The 20,577-nt window shown below is 40.0% G+C and overlaps 2 protein-coding genes and 1 pseudogene across 3 annotated transcripts; 2 read left to right on the top strand and 1 right to left on the bottom strand.

Moving 5' to 3' along the window:
* Positions 1–795: 795 nt before the first annotated feature.
* c9h5orf34 (chromosome 9 C5orf34 homolog) lies at positions 796–3,830 on the top strand. 2 transcript variants are annotated; one of them, XM_026342557.1, is made up of 11 exons: positions 796–1,086; positions 1,174–1,263; positions 1,358–1,729; positions 1,805–2,067; positions 2,158–2,256; positions 2,596–2,716; positions 2,846–2,937; positions 3,016–3,091; positions 3,187–3,284; positions 3,395–3,441; positions 3,567–3,830. In XM_026342557.1, the coding sequence occupies exons 1-11, from the start codon at positions 886–888 to the stop codon at positions 3,749–3,751; spliced, it is 1,644 nt and encodes a 547-aa protein (XP_026198342.1). In that variant the 5' UTR covers positions 796–885; the 3' UTR covers positions 3,752–3,830. The 2 variants fall into 2 exon arrangements, with proteins under 2 accessions (XP_026198342.1, XP_026198343.1); XM_026342558.1 differs by having other exon boundaries at positions 1,358–1,678.
* A 3,587-nt stretch (positions 3,831–7,417) lies between these two features.
* Positions 7,418–19,940, top strand: LOC113150136 (annotated as a pseudogene).
* Positions 10,210–13,138, bottom strand: LOC113150135 (golgin subfamily A member 6-like protein 1). The gene is made up of 5 exons (XM_026342523.1): positions 12,924–13,138; positions 11,762–12,319; positions 11,163–11,654; positions 10,845–11,067; positions 10,210–10,749 (listed from the first exon to the last, which is right to left on the bottom strand). Exons 1-5 carry the CDS (start codon positions 12,951–12,953, stop codon positions 10,709–10,711), a joined length of 1,344 nt encoding a protein of 447 aa, XP_026198308.1. The 5' UTR covers positions 12,954–13,138; the 3' UTR covers positions 10,210–10,708.
* Positions 19,941–20,577: the final 637 nt, after the last annotated feature.

The following is a 20,577-nucleotide window of genomic DNA, read 5'->3' on the forward strand; positions in this document are numbered from 1 at the left end:
ATGTAAGCAAAGCATTCACGTTTTTTCCTGAATGGAAACAATACCATAAGGCTTTCGGATTGCGAAATAAAACTCGCATAAATATACAACTTTAAAGACTCAAGATTTGAAACATTTAAATCTCCTCTCTAATTACAAATAACAAGGTAATAAAACAATAACAACACAGAGAATCAGTCTCAGGTGCTCTGGTGGACAGCAGTGCAATGAACAGTGATGACAGCAATGACACAGTTTTCTATAAATAATGATTATACAGTTGCGACAACATAATGGTTATTATGATGGTATACCTGGACTGATGACCTCTGAACTATATTCCACATACAGGGCTATGATGGTGCTGAATAGATGTAGTTTGGTTGCTCATATGGTTGTAATCTTAGATGATCTTTTTTTTAGAGCTACAATAGAAAAGGGTTTTAATAGATATTGCATAGCTTGCATGTAAGCTAGTCTACAAAAGAGGACCACCAAGTTAAAAGTCTGTTCTGTGAAGTCGCACAACAAAGATATGATAAAGTTTTCCACACAATATTGAGGCTGTTAAGACTTTGCTTTGTTATAAAGTTTTTGATGTAGTTCTGTGTTACTGTTCATTTGTTGTAAGCTAATCTTGCACGTTTTGTTTTAGCCTCTGTTTTTCTTGACTGGCTACTTTATAAATATACATATAAATATCTGGAGAAATGTACAAATTAAAAACTAATAAACTATTTCATGCGGCACTTCCTGTCCCGCCCTGTCACTCTCGTGAGCGCGCCAATAACAAACGTCTCCACCTGATGACGTTGACCCGCGCGTCACCGTGTTTTTAGACTTTTACTCTGTTTCTTCTGAGATTTACAACACGGGAAAGAGTGATCGATCCAGTTTGCGGGTTCAATGATGGAAACCAGTGTTAGCCTGATGATTATGTATGAGGACGAGTCTGTGGATGTCCGCTACGTAAACGGGTCCCAGTTACAACTGTCTCCGTGTGGCTGTGAATTCGTGCTGGTCAAAGCCAAAGACCCGTCCGGACATGCTCTGCAGCCAGCTGAGAGAGTCCGACAGAGGACAAGGTTCACCATCAGCATGTACAAAGTAGGATTAATGTGCACACTTTTGTTTTGTCTTGTCATTTTCATTCATTGCTGGCTCAACCCGTTTGACCGTGCTGTCATTTTACAGGAGCTAATGGTGGCTGCATTGGCATTTAGGAATAAATATGCAAGTCGACCATATCTGCCACAGGAACTCATCCCTGCTGAGCACAAGAAGGTACCAAAAGCTAGCTGCCAGCCCTCTCTTTTAAATTATGTGTGGATGTACTTTATCAGTACCTGTATTTTTTTTTTTGCTTTGCCTCCTGCAGCCTTTTTTCAGCATCGACTCAGACGTGCTGTGGCCAGAATGGTCTTCCTGTGAGGCTGAGTTTGAACCGGGAGGCGAGACCATCATTAGGTCACAGGAGGGACAGGCTGTGTTGGTGTTGTCACCTTCAGGGGAAGAATTCTCCACTGAGTTCACGTGCAGCCTGAGTCAGACTCAAAGTCAGCACCACAGTATGCAGTGTTTCAGCAGAGGCCCCGCTGAAACTGACAGTCAGCAGAAAGTCAGCAGTCCAAGCTGTCAGACCGCCGGCGATGACACCGAAGAGGCTCATCGGGGAGGAAGAAGCAGAAGGAATGAAACAGTTAGGTCAAGGTCTTGTTCTCCTCAGATTAACAACGCTGCTCAATCAAAGGTAATGTTTCATTCAGAAAGTCCCCTGGTCATATGGTAGGAAAAGGTTTTATATATTTTATTTCATTTCTCCCAGCCGGAGGAAATGTACCAGTCCACTACAGTGGTCCAGCATCATTCCTGCTCTGCTGTTGCCCACATGTGGAGCTACCCTCTTTCTTTGGCTCGACATCTATGGACGAGTTGTCTATCTAAATCCAAAGATGTCAGAACAGATGGAGCCAATGATTCTGTCCAGGCAGACAGAAAGACAAACATGTCAAGCATATCCAGTGAGGAGAGGAGGTCTCGCCTTCCTCAGGCGCTGCCTCTCACATGTCCATCACCTCACTGGCACAGGTTTGTTGATTAAAAACTAGCTAGAAATGCATTAATGTTAATGTTGCTCAGTGAGTGTTTTAAATTCTGTACTCATACTGTGTGTTTAAGGTGGAAGACTAAAGACCCCCTGGCCAAAATCGAACTTTCAGACCAAGGTCTCCAAACAGAGCCGGTGAAAGTGTTGTGGTGTCAAGGAGTCACCTACAGGTACGTATGCAGGTTTGCTAGATCAACAAGGGTCGTGAAGACATTAAACCCTAGGTGAAATAGAAAATGCTAAAATGATGATATTGAGGCATTGAAAAGTGTTTAGGTTTGATGCTCGCAATGGATTTTTTTAGTCTATAATTGTTTATGTTAAAGCAAAAAGTAAATAGTCACATTACAAAACAGCAAACCACCTTTAAAGGACGTATTTTGCACTTTGACTTTTAGACGTACAGTTCTTAATCTTTCTTTTTTTTATTGAGAAAAACTACAATATACAGTGGTACAGAATAAATACAGCCACATAACTGTGTTTCTATGTGCATGTCTTGTGTGGAGGATACTGAGTGGAGCTATCCCAGTCATAGAGGTGTCTCCAGGAGATGGATCAGTGATCCGGTCTAACAATGTCCTTAGTAATTATTTTACCCATCACAAACCAAACCACCAGTCAGGGCAGGTAAGTTTAAACCACATGTCTGTTCTAAGACATTAAGAATAGCTTGTTATGAGTTTTGGGAGTTCAAAATACAAAGCAAAACAGGAATTAAGTTTCTTGCCTGATTATTCGACTGCACTTGTCTCACAGGTTCAAGAGGTAACATACCATTTAAATAGCCTTCCACCTGATATACCAGGACAGCCCTACTCCATATGCTCTATAGTGACTCGTGCAAGCAGGTAAGCTTTACCATGGTCTGATGAATTTAATGACTTTGTGTCACTAAAGTCTTGAACCATCACATCGTTGTTTTACAGGATCCTCACTTGCTACAACCAAGCCAAGCAATCACTAAACCTCCCTGCCACACCCAGCTGCTTGCAAGAGGTCCAGGTAGTCCCCGCTGAAATAATTTGAAATCTTGTTACACAGTAAATACACAGTATTTTTCAGTCTTCTAAATGAATACTGATATAATTTCTTTGCAGGGCAAACATTTTTCTAAAGCAGTGTTGCCTGACAAATTTCAGTCCAATCCTGCACCTCTGGATCAGTATATGACTGCTACACAGACTACAGAATGGCAGTGGGTTTTTTGTTGTTGTTGTTGTTGTATTTTTGGTAATATATTATGAAACGTTTTTACTATATTTTGAGCTTATATATATTGTTCACATGGTCTTCAATTCACTTCAGATCAGATCTTGTAGCTGCAGAACTGGAAAAGATCAAACGCTTCACCTGTATCCTTTGACAATGGCCTAACGGGCCATGGACACAAATACGCATTTTTATTTTAGAGTTTTCACAAATTAACCTTTTTTATGTTGAGGAAGATTTTATGTTCTTCTTAACATCCTGTGTCCAGTTCTTCTGGAGAACAGCCACCTGCTAAGAAATGAGAAAGGTTGTGCACAACAGCAAGACAGCCCTGCAAAAGAGACGACCCATGAACCAGTGGATGAGAGTTGCGTTAGTGAAGCTCTTCAGAGGACGTCCAGAGTCATACAGGACATTGATGCTTTCATATCTCAAGGTTTACTGAAGGACTAAAGAAATGCTGGACTTTATAAATAATACGCTGTTTTACTGCTATGCAAAGATGCCAAAATAAAGACTGATTTCTATTTGATTTGATTTGTTGTTGTTTAAAACAGCAAAGTTACCCAAGAGAAAGACATGTAGCGTAACTTTTTTCACATATTTTCACAGTATATATGTGTGTGTGTGTGTGTGTGTGTGTGTGTGTGTGTGTGTGTGTGTGTGAAGGAATTTGTCAGTACAGAGTCTACTTCTGTCAGAGACAAGTATCATGGTTTTAAAATACTTTGATGTAGATAATCACACCTAGGTTTACATCAGTGAACTATGTGGGTCAGGGCAGCATTCATGACTCACAAACTTCTAGAAAGTTCTTATTTCATGTGATATACAGTGGTTTTGATTGACATAAAGCCCCTAAACAGCCAAAAACATTTAAAAAAGCCACTGTTGTATTTACCTTTCTGATATTTCAGACCTTCTGAAATAAGACTCACCACGGTTTAAGTCAGGCATGGGCAAACTAGGGCCCGGGGGCCACATGCGGCCCGTTAAACTTTTTTATCTTGAAATAAATAAATAAATAAACTTTCTAATTGTTTTATTTTCCCTGCGATTCTAATGTGCTGCCACTAGATGGCGCAGTCTAGATAAATTGACTTTACTGAGTTCCGGGTTCTCCACGTTTACTTTCTGCTGCCTCAGCTCTTCTGTGAAGATGAGCGAGATGATGATGATGAAGATGTCGAGTTCAATAAGGAGTGGACAGCTAACTATTTTTTCAGTGAGCACCGATCGACTGCTGTCTGCCTGACATGTCAGGAAACTGTGTCGGTCTTTAAAGAGTATAATATTAGCCGTCACTTCACCACCAAGCACGCCAATGATGCTAATGATGCTAACAAGCTATCAACAAAAGAACGGGAAGCTACTGCTCAGAAGTTGGCGGCTAATTTACAGACTCAACAACATTTTTTTGTTGAATGAAGTTTTTGAAAGAATGTGTGGTAGAAACGGCAAAGAGAGCAAAGACAAATTAGAAAAAAATCAGTTGATCACGCAGGACAGTGACTCGTTGACTTTTGACACTGGAGACACAAATTAAATAGAAAGGAGAATAAGTACATCTGCATCTCTTGCAGATGTACTTATTCTCAGCTCTCCTGCTGTTTTAAAGCACTCCAAGTGCTTTAAAACAGCAATTGTTAGTAACCTAAAAGTTACTTTTTATTTATTTAATTGTCAGTGTTTTAAGACTCAGTCACCACCTGGCAGTTCACTGGCACAAGTCTGTCAAGAACCATGGGTGAGGATTCTGTGTCTGAACTCTCTCTCGTGTTTCCGCTGTTCCTCTAACTTAAATAAGAACAAGGCATTCACCCCATGTTTATTACTCTGTCCCAGTTTCCTACTTTTCCCTTTTCTGTGTTTAATTACTTATTTATTTCTTGTTTTTTAAGGTATCTGTGTGGCTGATCCATTAGAGATCATTGTCTGGAAGGAGTTCTTCATTGACCTTAGACTGCCAGACTCTGCTGTCTGTGGAGAACAAGTGTGAGTGTCTCTTGGTTGTCTCAGGAGGAGGAACCAGTCGGTTACTGGTCCATCCATCACTACTATTTAAATCACAGTTATTAAGCACTACCCTGTCCTGTTGACAATGCTGGCAGAAGAACCTTTTGAATTGTTGGGCCTAGTGTGACAGTGAGTGTATTTATTGTGTGTTTTATAAAAAGCATAATTGTCACTACTCTACTTTTGTAAATAGCATCGTAATTGGACATAGTACTGTATAGTATGTAGTTTCAGTGGCAAAAACGATGAAGAGTACAGAGTCCTCATGGAGAGCTTTGCAGCAACAACTGCTTAAAGCTTAACATTAATAATAATAAAACCAAAGAAATGGAAGTGGACTTCAGGTAGAGCTCCAAGATCCCAGACATTGTGCTTGGACAGTGGTGGGTGTCTTGACCTGTTTTAGGGAATTTGGTTTACCCAGTGGTTTTTTGCCTTTTCTTCCTTGGTATTACAGTCTTCTGCTTGTTGTTCATCTTTGATCAACAAAATATACCCCTGTCACGAGCTGGATAAACGTCTCCATAGCCAGAGATGACACCGGGTACAGGAAAGAATTTTAAAATGGTTTATTGAAACAAGAGTGAATGGGATTAGTCAAAGAGATCTGCAGGTTTCAGTTGGGAGGAGACAGCGAATGATAAGTGTGGAGGTCTGGTTGTGAACCGGAACTGGTTGTTGACGTCACGGCCAAGATGGCCGATCAACGGAGAGTACGTGGAGCTGACAGAGTCAGATGGAAACAGTGAATCCCGGGAATGGCAGCTGGCAACAGTTGGTTGCATCCTGGAGAGCAAACAAACACAGAAAGACAGTTCAAATCCTAACACCGTTGATGATAATGACTGAAGTCCAGTAAACAGTGTAATAATACAGTCCAGGGTGATGGAGGCAGTTCAAACGCTAAGTCCAACAGACTAATATCTGAGGTCAAGGGTGAGCCAGGTCGTATCCAGCTGATGCAGTTCAGAGATGAGTCCGGCAAACAAAATCCACAATAGAAAAGAACGTCCAGGTCAAAACACTTAGGAGGTCCAAGCAGTCCGAGCAGGGAAGGGAACAAACAAAGGAGAGAACAAGTCAGATGAAAACTCACAGTAGCTGAGGGGTAGGCTGAAGACGGGTACGGGTCAGGCAGGTCTGGTGAGGGGAATCATGCAGGGCAGAAGGAGTACAGATCCAGGAAGGGGGATTAGACAGAGACAGGATCAAGACCGGTACTGTGAGCAGGGGAAGGAAGACGAGGAGAATGCAGATCAGGAGGGATAAACTCACAGATCTGTATATATAGTCCAGGGGAAAACCAGGTGCAGCCAATCAGTGGGTGAGGGTAATTCGACTGGGAGGAGGAAACAGGAAGTTGACCAAAAAAGGGCACGAGAGGAAGACAGGCAGCAAGGAGGCTGGAATCAGGACAACCCCACTGCATCCATTTGAGTTTTTTTTTTTTTTTTTTTTAAGGTGCATGTGGATCTGGCTAAGGTGGAGCATAAAGTATATGCAGTTCAGCTTCTAAGCGTGGCCCGTGGCTGGAAGACAAGCATACACACTGAAGGCCACAGCATACACTCTTCTGGGTCTGGTCAAGGCCAAGGTGAGCACATATCAGAGTATTCAGAGCCATCATTTTTGGAAATAGACTAGAAGGTCTGTTTTGGTTGTGGCTGTTGTGGTGTGTGCAGACACAGCAGCCTCTTTGCAGCTACATATTAAGAGTCCACACCCACAGCAAAGCCCTGGACAAAGACTTGTGGACTGTATGTTTTTACAACAGGAAGTGGTGCACAAATGCTGTGATAGGGTTGAAACACTGTCCCCAGCTTGTGGAGTTTAAAATCTTTAAATGCTCGCCATACTTTGATCTTGTTTACATCCAGGAGGATAACACATAGAACCACCTTTCATTTCCCTGTATGTCAAACTTATGGAAGTGTTGAATGATAAACATGAACCTGAAGTTTAAGGGCGGGAGATTTAGGCTTAATTTCCCCTGACTGTTCACATTACTGAATAGTAAGTTCAGTAATGAATATATTTGGAAAGACAATTCCAACCATCTTCTTCTCTTGCATTACTAAAAGCCTTCAAAGAAGCCAGAGATCAATGGATGAAGGTTATGGATCAGCTCAGGTAACTCCATACTCATTCTTTAGTTTGGTTTTAATTTGATATTTTAGGACTGTTTTACTATTTTGAAATGTATCTGGGTTCAGACGGATTTCTCTTTCCTCTATAGGCTACTTTAATAGTGTATCAGGCAGTGGCAGAGTACTGGTCCAGTGCTAAAGGACCAGAGAATGACCTGAATGTGGATATCTTGTTGCCGGGCAGGTCAAAGGCTGTAACGTGCAACTTTACCAGCAACAACCCCTATGCCACTAGTACATCTGAAGTGAGAACACACACAGTAGCATGTTAATAACATTCTTGTTGATTCTTATTGAATCCGTGTGTTTCTGTATATTTGAAATCCCCACAGACCAGTGATATAAATCAGGATGTGACAGTGAGTGCCACTGGCAGAGGAGAGTCAACGCTGACAGTAAGTAAAGCATCTGTAGACTCTCAGTCATCCAGATGAGCCTAGTGCAACTGTGGCTTCCTTCTTGTTGGTTGAAATGTTACAGTAGTTATTCAAGTAGCTTCTTCACTATTTCTAGTAGTGAAACGTTTGGACCAACAAGAAAAAAATCCAGTTGTCAACTAGACAATAAGAAACTTTTTTTCTGAGCTTGTGTTCTTTTAACCTGTGACCATTTTATTATCTTATGCAATATTAAAAAGCAATGCTATGTCTGTGTCACAGATGGTGTCGTTGTGTCACGCTTTACCTTTAGAGAAGGAGAGCGACTGTGAAATTTAACATGTCAGTGGCGCTCATCCTAGGTAATACAGTGTCAGTATCTCTTCATTTACTCTATTTTTGTATTGATGTCTGCTGTGCATCCATACTTTTTTCATTTATATGAAGACATTTCATGCTTTATTGATGTTTTGTTGCTTCAGAGAAAGTAGATGAAGATGAAAAGATATACAAGCTGCATTGCATTTGTCTGTATCTCTCCTTGGCTTTACATTTCTCTGCAGGTTTCTCACAGACATCAGTTTTAGGATCCACCAGAAGCTGAAAGTGGGCGTCTTACAACCAAGCTGCTGTTTCTGTCTATGAGTACAACATCCATGAAAACAGTAATGTCTGATTCTGACTCACACAAACAAACAATCAACCTCGAAAAGAACAGTTTTTTGCTTCTCATAGATTTCAGCGTGGACAGGAGGGTGGATCAGGGTGCATTATTACAATTTTATCATTATTTTCCATGTCTACTTAGCCCACATTTAGCACTAAGTATTTACTTACTTTCTTCTTGCAGAAACAGACTGTATGAAATTCTACCATCCAGAGAAGAGAGCTCGAGAGCTGCTGCAGCTCTTTAGAAATGATGAACATGTCAACTGTTTCCATTGGTGACACCTTCAATTCAAATATGTATTGATCACTGTTTTGTAGTTTGTCATGCTGCATTGTTTCTAATTGACTGCATCTTTAAGGTCATGTAGCGTGCAAACCTCCTGCAGGTGTTCGATGCCCCAGTCATCGAACACCTGCAGGAGGTTTGCATTTGATCACTTTCTGCCTATTTTTCAGAGAACTGCAAAATCAACAATGATGAGCGTACAGATAAAGCTTGTGAGACTGAAGTAAACAGCAGGATAGATTTTGGTAAAAATGTGTGAGAGCGAGACGCTGTGAGTAAGCAAGGGAGCAGGAGAGCTAATAATCTGCAACTTGTCTGTCTTCAGTGAACAAAGTGCACATTGAAGAGTTTACAGATGGTTTGTCCACGGACATTTATTTTATGCGGGTACTGGAAGCCATCAAAGAAGTTAAGCTCTTTTCCTTTACACCTGAAACTATAGCGTTCAAATAAGTTTGCCAAACCTAAACTCAATAACTAGTGAGGAAAATGTTCATATAACTAGAAGAAATGATGTCAGTGTGTTGTGTCTGTTTGCACTGATATTGTCAGCATTCCAACATTTGAACCGTTCCTCTCTTCTTCTTCTAAATCAGGTATCGCTATGTGCTAGGTGAAGGAACGCGGATCGAGTACTGGCCCACAGACACAGAGTGTCAAACACAGAAACACAACGTTACCTGTTCAGGTAAGAGGAGATGGTGCAGAAATACACTCTGTATGGATGTTGGAACTAGTTAGGTTGGAGGAAATAAAATGACCTTCAGTGTTGTTTTTACTTTGAATTATATTGAAAACAAACAGATTGAAAATCTGAAAATTCAAATTCTTTGAAACATGTATTTCTGATATTATTTACTGCAATTTATCCCTCTAGCTAGGCTATTAGCAATAAAATATAATCAAGCACAGGGCACCATGCACCAGTAAAACAAATCTTTAAAAGGCAAATGCATTTCACACTGCACGTTCCACAGTACTGTTAAAAGTGGAATATTTAAGAAAATAAAATAATAATAATAATAATAAATAATAAAATAAATAGCAGCCAAATGTCCAGCGTATATCTATTGATTGATGTAGAACAAAGTTGCTGCTGTGTATTTACGGGAAAGGAAAACATTTCATTTGCCATCCCTGAGTTTCTACCACTATTAAACAGTGACTGTGTTACATCAGCTACTACTACTTAACTGAGTAAATGTAAATTGAATAATAGATCCACTTCCTGCACTTTTGCATTTGTAGGAGGTTTAATAAACATTTACTATTTGATCAATGTGAGTTAAGTATCAATTGAAGACCATTAGGCACATGGGATATCTGGCTAGATAGAGAAATAGAACGAGATTTGAATTCAAATTTATTACAGAAATGCAATAATAACATGTTGACAGCAATATAACACACAAACAATTTAATACAGTTACAAGAAGGGAAGGCTGAGCTGTAAAGGTGGGCTGAGTGACGGTTGGGTGGAGGGAGTGGATAACATGAAGACAAGGGTGAAGAGGAATGGGTAAAGTGGGAAGGGGAAGGCGTAAAGGTGGGTTGACTTAAAGGTGGAGTGGAGGAATGGGTGAGGGTGGGGGAGGAGTAATAGGGAGTGGGTGAGGCTGGGAGAGGAAGAGGGAGTGGGATTTCAGGAACAGGGGTACTCTGCTATAGCTACCTGCAGTTCTTTGTCTTTATGAAGGATAAAGGAGATGGACTTAGGGGAGGAATGGAGGAATGGGTGAGGGTTAGGGAGGAGTAATAGGGAGTGGGATTTCAGGAACAGGGGTACTCTGCTACAGCTACCAACAGTTCTTTGTCTTTCTCCTTGTCTTCATTTGTCTCTCTTTCTTTTTTGTCGTTGACGTGTTTCTCGTCACTCAGCTGTGGTTCACTTCCCACCTTGTCACCTTCTTTGTTCTCAGTCTTTTCTGCTTCTTGGTCTTTGACTTTTTCCACTTCCTGAAAAAAGAAATGAAAACAAATTGTCAAGCTCTGTAAACCAAGCTGTGTGAATTCAACCAGTCGTTATTTGAAGGTGAAACAAACAATCGTACCATTGTTCTTGGACGTGAGGAGGTTGATCTGCTCGTCACTTGTCTTTATCTCTGTGTGGTTTTTAGCCACCAGAGCCAGACGGTTCCTATTGGCTTTTCTGCAAGCTTGTATTTTTTTTTGGTTTATTTTGATGAGATCATTATTCTCTTTGAGCTTCTCCTGGAGCTGTCTCGCCTCCTCTATCTTGCGCTCTACCTGAGCCTTTGTTTGTTTGACGACCTCCTGAAAAGAGAAATGAAAACAAATTCTCAAGCTCTGTAAACCAAGCTGTGTGAATTCATCCAGTTATTATTTGAAGATGAAACAAACCATCGTACCAGAAGCAGATTGTTGTTGGGAGTGAGGAGGTTGATGTGCTCCTCACTCCGGCTCTCCTTCTTCCTCCATTCTTCCTCCTTCCTGTGCCACTCCTCACAGAGCAGGTTCTTTTCGTTCTCCACCTCCTGCACTTTTCTCCTCCAGTCCTCCTCTCTGTGAGCCATCTCCTGTTGCAGACTCTCCTTCAGAGCCTCACATCTTTTCTCCCAGTGCTCTTCACTGGTTTTTACCTCTGTGTGTTTTTTAACCAGCAGAGCCAGACAGTCCATGTGGGCTTTTGTGCGAGCTTGTCTTTTTTTTGTGATTCTTTTGATGAGCTCGTCTTTCTCCTTGAGCTTCTCCTGGAGCTGTCTCACCTCCTCCTGGTCTTCCTTTGTCTCTCTTTCTTTTTTGTCGTTGACGTGTTTCTCGTCACTCAGCTGTGGTTCACTTCCCACCTTGTCACCTTCTTTGTTCTCAGGCTTTTCTGCTTCTTGGTCTTTTACTTTTTCCTGAAAAGAGGAAAAACATTGTTTGTTTTTTTATGTGCAAAAACTATGTAAACCAAGCTGTGTGAATTCGTCCAGTCATTATTTGAAGATGAAACAAACAATCGTACCAGAAGCAGTTTGTTCTTGGACGTGAGGAGGTTGATGTGCTCGTCACTCCGGCTCTCCTTCTTCCTCCATTCTTCCTCCTTCCTGTGCCACTCCTCACAGAGCAGGTTCTTTTCGTTCTCCACCTCCTGCACTTTTCTCCTCCAGTCCTCCTCTCTGTGAGCCATCTCCTGTTGCAGGTTGTCCTTCAGAGCCTCACATCTTTTCTCCCAGTGCTCTTCACTGGTTTTTACCTCCGTGTCTTTTTCAGCCAGCAGAGCCAGACAGTCCATGTGGGCTTTTGTGGCCTTTTTGAAGAGCTCATCTTTTTCTGTGAGCTTCTCCTGGAGCTGGCTCACCTCTACCTGGCTCTGATTTTTCCGGAGGTCAATCTGCTCCTTCAGGGCTTGGTTTTCCTCCTTCAGGACCTTTATCTCACTGATTGCAGAAACGAGAGCCTTTCTGAGGCTCTCCACAAGTGAGCTTTCAGGCAACTGGCCGGTGGTCTGCAGTTGCACTGTCCCCAGTGCATGCAGTTTTGGGCCATAAAAGGCAGCACCGACGTGCCTTGGTCCAGATCCCTGAAACACAATAAGAAGTGTAATGCATATCTAAGAATTGAGTTTTATCTTAACACCACAATTACACTTTATACAGATGAATATAGTGTAGTCAAGGAAAAGTACTTGTGTGGAACACATAACCACAGCTGACACATTAATATCATAAATGCACTAAAATCAAACATTTTTGAGGCCATTCAGTATTAAGAAATGCTGAAATGTCTACTTTAAGTTTATTTGTAGTTAACTCGGTTCTGTTTACTGTAGATAAATTGGTAAAATTTGTTTGGGTCACGGTTTTCTATTAGGTCATATGTGCTTGAGTATTTTACTTTTTGTTTTTCATCCACTGATGTGAGACAATAACAGCAAGGTTATTCTAGTTCAAAGAAAAAGTGTATCTCAAGATGCCAAAGCAAGGATTCGATCCTAGAATCAATCATGAATTTATCCTTTTCTGTTTGAATTGAAATGACATATTATTAAAGACACTGCATTACCCTGTCAACTAAATGGGAATGAACTCACTGTAAAATGTTGAACAAAATAGGAATGAAATCCAGGGAAAGTAGCTTGAGGGGCACAGTTTAGATAAAAACATTGTGAAATAAGTAAATCTTACCTGAAGTCTTGAGCTAAAATGCCTGTCCATTTCAGCTAAGTGAAAAAACTGCAGTGGCACTTAAACAAGCGTTGCACTTCGCAGTTGGAGTTCAACTTGAAACAGTGTTGTAGTTTCAGAGTTGTGGGTTGTTCTGATACAGTTGTTGAGGTTACTCAAAAGTGTAAAAGTCTTGGCTTTGCAAGAGTTAAGGGTTTGTTACAATCAAACACAGAGACAGTACTCGGTTCAGGGTATCGACTCTAAATGGAAAGTGTTTGTGCAGAAACAGGTTCTGAGACCCAGACTCACTGTGGTGTCACAGTTCCAGAACCATGATGTCATAACTGGTCACCCTGATCAGCTGTGGTCAACATTCTGACACCTACATTTAATCAGCTATGCAACTAGAAATAGGAAAATATATACATTATGTTTAGGTTTTAATTAATCTGATAACAGAAAGGTCAACAATCTGTTATTATGTTACATTTAAGGAGACCAATTCAGTGTAGAAATACACCAGAACAAATGAAAGACCTGGCCCATTCAGAATGATATATATATATATATATATATATATATATATATATATATATATATATATATATATATATATATATATATATATATATATATATATATATATATATATATATATATATATATATATATGTATGTCCAGTGATGGAAAAAATTATTTGAACCCCAGCTGATTTTGTAAGTTTGCCCACTAACAAAGAAATGATCCGTCTATAATTTCAATGGTAGGTTTATTTGAACAGTGAGACACAACAATGACAAAAATAATTCAGAAAAATGCGTTTCAAAAAGAGTTATAAATTAATTAGCATTTCCATGAAGGAAATAAGTATTTGATCCCCTATCCGTCAGCAAGATCTCTAGCTCCTAGGTGGATCTTATACAGGTAACGAGCTGACATTGGCAGCCCTCTCAGCTCGTTACCTGTATAAAAGAGACCTGTCCACAGAAGCAATCAATCAATCCAGATTCCAAACTCTTCACCATGGCCAAGACCAAAGAGCTTTCCAAGGATGTCAGGGACAAGATTGTGCACCAAAAAAACAGTTGGTAACACACTACGCCGTGAAGGACTGAAATCCTACTGTGTCCGCAAGGTCCCCCTGCTCAAGAAAGCCCATCTACAGGCCCGTTTGAAGTTTGCCACTGAACATCTGACTGATCTGACTGATTCAGAGGAAGACTGGGTGAAAGTGTTGTGGTCAGATAAGACCAAAATCGAGCTTTTTGGCATCAACTCAACTCGCCGTGTTTGGAGGAGGAGGAATGCTGCCTATGACTCCAAAAACACCGTCCCCCACCGTCAAATATGGAGGAAGAAACATTATGCTTTGGGGGTGTTTTTCTGCCAAGGGGACAGGACAATTGCACCGCATCAAAGGGAGGATGGATGGGGCCATGTACCGTCAAATGTTGGGTGAGAACCTCCTTCCCTCAGTCAGGGCATTGAAAAGGGTCGTGGTTGGGTAGTCCAGCATGACAATGATCCAAAACACACGGCCAAGGCAACAAATGACTGGCTCAAGAAGAAGCATATTAAGGTCATGGAGTGGCATAGTCAGTCTCCAGACCTTAATCCCATAGAAAATCTGTGGAGGGAGCTAAAGGTTCGAGTTGCCAAACATCAGCCACGAAACATTAATGACTTGGAGCGGATCTGCAAAGAGGAGTGGGCCAAAATCCCCCCTGAGATGTGTGCAAACCTTGTGGCCAACTACAAGAAACGGCTGACCTCTGTGATTGCCAACAAAGGTTTTGCCACCAAGTACTAAAGCACGTTTTTCAAAGGGATCAAATTCTTATTTCCTTCGTGGAAATGCAAATTAATTTATAACTCTTTTTGAAACGCATTTTTCCGGATTTTTTTTTTGTCATTGTTGTCTCTCACTGTTCAAATACACCTACCATTGAAATTATAGACTGATCATTTCTTTATTAGTGGGCAAACTTACAAAATCAGCTGGGGTTCAAATAATTTTTTCCCTCACTGTATATATACTGTATATAATAAATTGTATTTTAGATGCATCCACTTTCCGTACTTTTGTACTTGCAGGTTTATCGATAGTAACATTTCATTATTTATTAGGTGATTATTGTGAATGAAGAATCTATGTAACTAGTAGTAGTAGTGTCAGACAAATGTGGTGAAATAAAGTAGCCCTTTTCATACAGAAACACCTCTGTATTGGTGTATTTGTGGCCCTTATTCAAGGTGTCTACTTACACAACTAAAATAAGCCTCCCTAAATGTACTCTATTTTTAAAAAGTAATGACACATAAAGGTGGCTCAAGGTAATGTGATTTTTATTTATTTTATTTTATTAAAATGTAATTTATTATAATATTATTTTATTTATTTTGACTGACTCAAACAATGTTGACGTGCAAGTATGCCATGGCCTTAAATGAATATTGTGGTTTCCTGCAGCAACATCTACTGTCTGGTCAGTTTGGCACCAACACATAAGAGGCATCCCAGTTACACCTGCAATGCACCAAACACTGCATGGGTCAGGAAGGAAATCCAGGGGTAGCCCATGGTGGCTACCACATGAAAGCTATTTTAAGAAGAACAGAAAGGCAGAATAGACAGGAAGGCTGCAGACTGACTGCATTTAATATCAGAGGCCAAAGCAGTGATTGTAAACAAGAGGACTCAACCAAGAGAGTGGAGAAAGAGGCCAAGCTCGAATAGAATAGAGACACAGCATCATGTACTCCCTCCAGAGCCCACAGACCACTAGAAATGTAACAGGACACTACACTGCCAGGGATGGATTTTGTCTGCATTTATTCATACAATTAATGTCGTTATGTCACTTGTACAGTGGGAAAAAACAGTAAAGGCCAAACAGACCGCAGTTGTCTTTTTCTCACTCAGTTAAGATTGAAGTACTTCCTTTATAGATAGGGCATGTTTGTTAGTGAATTTATCACACTGACTTCCCACGCAGGCACACACTTGCATGCAAAGATCAGATGAGTGATTACTGACTAAACCTTCAAACTATTTTGTGACATTCTTATATTTTTGTTTTAAGCTCATTTTTGAACTGTGCACACAATGAACTGTGTGCATGTATGTTAGTGATGTGAATCTATGTTGCACTCATTTGGTAGACGCTTTATATTCAGCTTTTAATGGGCTCTGATGTAACACTCTTTTGTTAACAGAGCTTTCTAGACAATATGGGAATTCTTTCATTTTCCTCTCTACATGGAAAGGCTGTCATATATCTAGGGTCTCATGACTAAGCTCAACAGAAACTAGAAACCCAGAAACCAAATGTGCCATCATTGGCTGTGTTAAGGTCATTGTCCTGTTGAAAAAATGAATCTTCGGGCCCAGTCTGAGATCCAGAGCGCTCTGGGACAGGTTTTGGATGTCTTTGTACATCGCCGCATTCATCCTTCCCTTAATCCTGACTAGTCTCCCAGTTCCTGCCACTGAAAAACACTGTAGGGATTTTATTATGTATGTTATTAGTATATAACAGTAGATAAGGGTCAGATCCTGTTTTAACTAGACTGGTTATAAATTTTGTCTAAATGATCTTCAGTGGACTTACAAGACGCTGTTTCTATGTTTCAGAGTGATTGACAGGTGCCTTTAGATAAAAGGGTCTTTCTGTGTGTCTGTTGTAATTTTTGACAATGTGCCAGCCCAGTCTGCCCATACAATATTTGAATTTATGTAACCAAATCAAGGAGTAAACGGTTGGACTGCACCATGAGTCCTCCATCGCACCACAGAGAAGGTCATGTCTGATTTTATATATGTTTACTGAATAAGTCCACCATTATTTTAAACAGTTTAGAAGCTCAATATCTAAAATTGCAAACATGCTTTTTATATTTTATGGGTTAATAATAGAGATAATAGAAGTCATCATTTCATTTATTGACAAAATAATGATAATGACACCTCTTTAAGACTACACTGTACAATTAATGTAAGTTTTCTCTTTTTTAAACAGAAGGGTAGTATCACATTTCTATTGAAGGGGATTTTACAGAGATAAAGTAGTACTGGTTTCTGTGGTTTTAAAGGGCCACATATGGTCATTCCAGTAGAAATCACAGTGGTGGTTTTGGGAGAGTATTTAGGTCAATTGTAATTAACAGTCCCCTGCAAACATATTGAAAAATAAAACAACAGAGTGAAGCCCCTTTAATATCAGAGTTCCAAAATTTTAACAGATAGATAGACTCTAGCTGTGGAATTGCTTGTTCAAACAATAAATAGACTACTCTTGGGTTTTGTCTTGGATTTAACTTTCTTTTGTTGTAACGAAGGATAAATCAACCAATGAAAACCAAAGGGCTGTCTATAGGAGCAAGGTCAACCATTCTGAATCTGAGAGATGAGGGGAGTTAATTACGTTTTTACTAATGTTTTGCTTTAATGTACTTTTAGACTACCTGTTCCAATACTTTTAAATTAAAGTTGAAATTCTCTCTTTAAATTCATTTTTTGATATTTAACCTTAATGTCTTTGGTAAAAACAGGTGAATTAGCCGCGCTGTTCCAATTATTTGACATGGAACTCCTTTTGAAATGAGAAGACATCCTCTTCCCATCCACTCCTGCTTTTTACAGACTGTAGTGTGTTACACGTGGATGACATCTAGTGGTTAATATAGTGCCGTACCCACAAAACCTTGAAAATTAAATTACATTACATTTAATCAGGTATAATTCAAAAATCTAATAATGCTACCTAATATTTTACAAAGTGCACTTGTTGAGTATTGACTAACTCTGACAATCACTTTTGCAATTGTGTATGCATGACCATGAATTTCCTCTCTACTACAACCAACCACATTGGGGGGGGAAACCTTTTTACTTTTTAAGGAGGACGAGGAGAATGCAGATCAGGAGGGATAAACTCACAGATCTGTATATATAGTCCAGGGGAAAACCAGGTGCAGCCAATCAGTAGGTCTGGTCAAGGCCAAGGTGAGCACATATCAGAGTATTCAGAGCCATCATTTTTGGAAATAGACTAGAAGGTCTGTTTTGGTTGTGGCTGTTGTGGTGTGTGCAGACACAGCAGCCTCTTTGCAGCTACATATTAAGAGTCCACACCCACAGCAAAGCCCTGGACAAAGACTTGTGGACTGTATGTTTTTACAACAGGAAGTGGTGCACAAATGCTGTGATAGGGTTGAAACACTGTCCCCAGCTTGTGGAGTTTAAAATCTTTAAATGCTCGCCATACTTTGATCTTGTTTACATCCAGGAGGATAACACATAGAACAACCTTTAATTTCCCTGTATGTCAAACTTATGGAAGTGTTGAATGATAAACATGAACCTGAAGTTTAAGGGCGGGAGATTTAGGCTTAATTTCCCCTGACTGTTCACATTACTGAATAGTAAGTTCAGTAATGAATATATTTGGAAAGACAATTCCAACCATCTTCTTCTCTTGCATTACTAAAAGCCTTCAAAGAAGCCAGACATGTTGTGAGATGGTTCAACAAACTGCGGAGAACAATGGATGAAGGTTATGGATCAACTCAGGTAACTCCATACTCATTCTTTAGTTTGGTTTGAATTTGATTTTTTAGGACTGTTTTACTATTTTGAAATGTATCTGGGTTCTTTCCTCTATAGGCTACTTTAATAGTGTATCAGCCAGTGGCAGAGTACTGGTCCAGTGCTAAAGGACCAGAGAATGACCTGAATGTGGATATCTTGTTGCCGGGCAGGTCAAAGGCTGTAACGTACAACTTTACCAGCAACAACCCCTATGCCACTAGTACATCTGAAGTGAGAACACACACAGTAGCATGTTGATAACATTCTTGTTGTCTCCTACTTATTGAATCTGTGTGTTTCTGAATATTTGAAATCCCCACAGACCAGTGATATAAATCAGGATGTGACAGTGAGTGCCACTGGCAGAGGAGAGTCAACGCTGACAGTAAGTAAAGCATCTGTAAAGACTCTCGGTCATCCAGATGAGCCTAGCTGCAACTGTGGCTTCCTTCTTGTTGGTTGAAATGTTACAGTAGTTATTCAAGTAGCTTCTTCACTATTTCTAGTAGTGAAACGTTTGGACCAACTAGACAATAAGAAACTTTTTTTCTGAGCTTGTGTTCTTTTAACCTGTGACCATTTTCATTTTATTATCTTATGCAATATTAAATAGCAATGCTATGTCTGTGTCACAGATGGTGTCGTTGTGTTACGCTTTACCTTTACAGAAGGAGAGCGACTGTGAAATTTAACATGTCAGTGGTAATACAGTGTCAGTATCTCTTCATTTACTCTATTTTTGTATTGATGTCTGCTGTGCATCCATACTTTTTTCATTTATATGAAGACATTTCATGCTTTATTGATGTTTTGTTGCTTCAGAGAAAATAGATGAAGATGAAAAGATATACAAGCTGAAAATAGAGGTTTTGTAAGTACAATAAATAAAAATAATACTGACAAGTATTGTAGTAAGATGAGGAGCATGATGCAATCATGTCAGTCTTGGATATTGGCTTTCTAACTGGCTTCACCGTTAACACAACAGATCTGGACTTGGTGAGATCTGCACACACAGAGCTCAGTAGTCACTAATATGAGATGTGTTTTATGTGTTTTCATAATACTGAGAAACATTTTTACATGTGTGTGTGTAGCTGTCTGAATGACGTGCCCGCATTATTGCAAAATATAAGATGAACACCAGAAAGAGGCTCACTCATCATCTACCTGGACAAGGTAAGACATCAGTTCTTTTAGTGGTATGTGAATGAACCCTCATGAAGCTGTTCGTGTTAAAAAAAAAACACAATGTTCAACGCAAAGTAGGACGGCGTCAGCTTTAATATGGGGGTGACGCACTGCAATGAGTCAGAGCATTGCATTTGTCTGTATCTCTCCTTGGCTTTACATTTCTCTGCAGGTTTCTCACAGACATCAGTTTTACGATCCACCAGAAGCTGAAAGTGGGCGTCTTACAACCAGCTGCTGTTTCTGTCTATGAGTACAACATCCATGAAAACAGTAATGTCTGATTCTGACTCACACAAACAAACAATCAACCTCGAAAAGAACAGTTTTTTGCTTCTCATAGATTTCAGCGTGGACAGGAGGGTGGATCAGGGTGCATTATTACAATTTTATCATTATTTTCCATGTCTACTTAGCCCACATTTAGCACTAAGTATTTACTTACTTTCTTCTTGCAGAAACAGACTGTGTGAAATTCTACCATCCAGAGAAGAGAGCTGGAGAGCTGCTGCAGCTCTGTAGAAATGATGAACATGTCAACTGTTTCCATTGGTGACACCTTCAATTCAAATATGTATTGATCACTGTTTTGTAGTTTGTCATGCTGCATTGTTTCTAATTGACTGCATCTTTAAGGTCATGTAGCGTGCAAACCTCCTGCAGGTGTTCGATGCCCCTGTCATCGAACACCTGCAGGAGGTTTGCATTTGATCACTTTCTGCCTATTTTTCAGAGAACTGCAAAATCAACAATGATGAGCGTACAGATAAAGCTTGTGAGACTGAAGTAAACAGCAGGATAGATTTTGGTAAAAATGTGTGAGAGCGAAACGCTGTGAGTAAGCAAGGGAGCAGGAGAGCTAATAATCTGCAACTTGTCTGTCTTCAGTG

The sequence above is a fragment of the Anabas testudineus genome, chromosome 9 (genome assembly GCF_900324465.2).
Source record: "Anabas testudineus chromosome 9, fAnaTes1.2, whole genome shotgun sequence".
NCBI classification, from domain to species: Eukaryota; Metazoa; Chordata; class Actinopteri; order Anabantiformes; family Anabantidae; genus Anabas; species Anabas testudineus.

Excerpts from the sequence above, each read along its gene's own strand:
- c9h5orf34 (XM_026342557.1), top strand. The coding sequence starts at position 886 with ATGATGGAAACCAGTGTTAGCCTGATGATTATGTATGAGGACGAGTCT. Across the intron at positions 2,068-2,157 it reads CCATCACCTCACTGGCACAG|GTGGAAGACTAAAGACCCCC; the intron begins GTTTGTTGATTA and ends TGTGTGTTTAAG. Across the intron at positions 3,092-3,186 it reads GCTGCTTGCAAGAGGTCCAG|GGCAAACATTTTTCTAAAGC; the intron begins GTAGTCCCCGCT and ends ATTTCTTTGCAG.
- LOC113150135 (XM_026342523.1), bottom strand. The coding sequence starts at position 12,953 with ATGGACAGGCATTTTAGCTCAAGACTTCAG. Across the intron at positions 11,655-11,761 it reads CCAAGAACAAACTGCTTCTG|GAAAAAGTAAAAGACCAAGA; the intron begins GTACGATTGTTT and ends TCCTCTTTTCAG. Across the intron at positions 10,750-10,844 it reads CCTCACGTCCAAGAACAATG|GAAGTGGAAAAAGTCAAAGA; the intron begins GTACGATTGTTT and ends TTCTTTTTTCAG.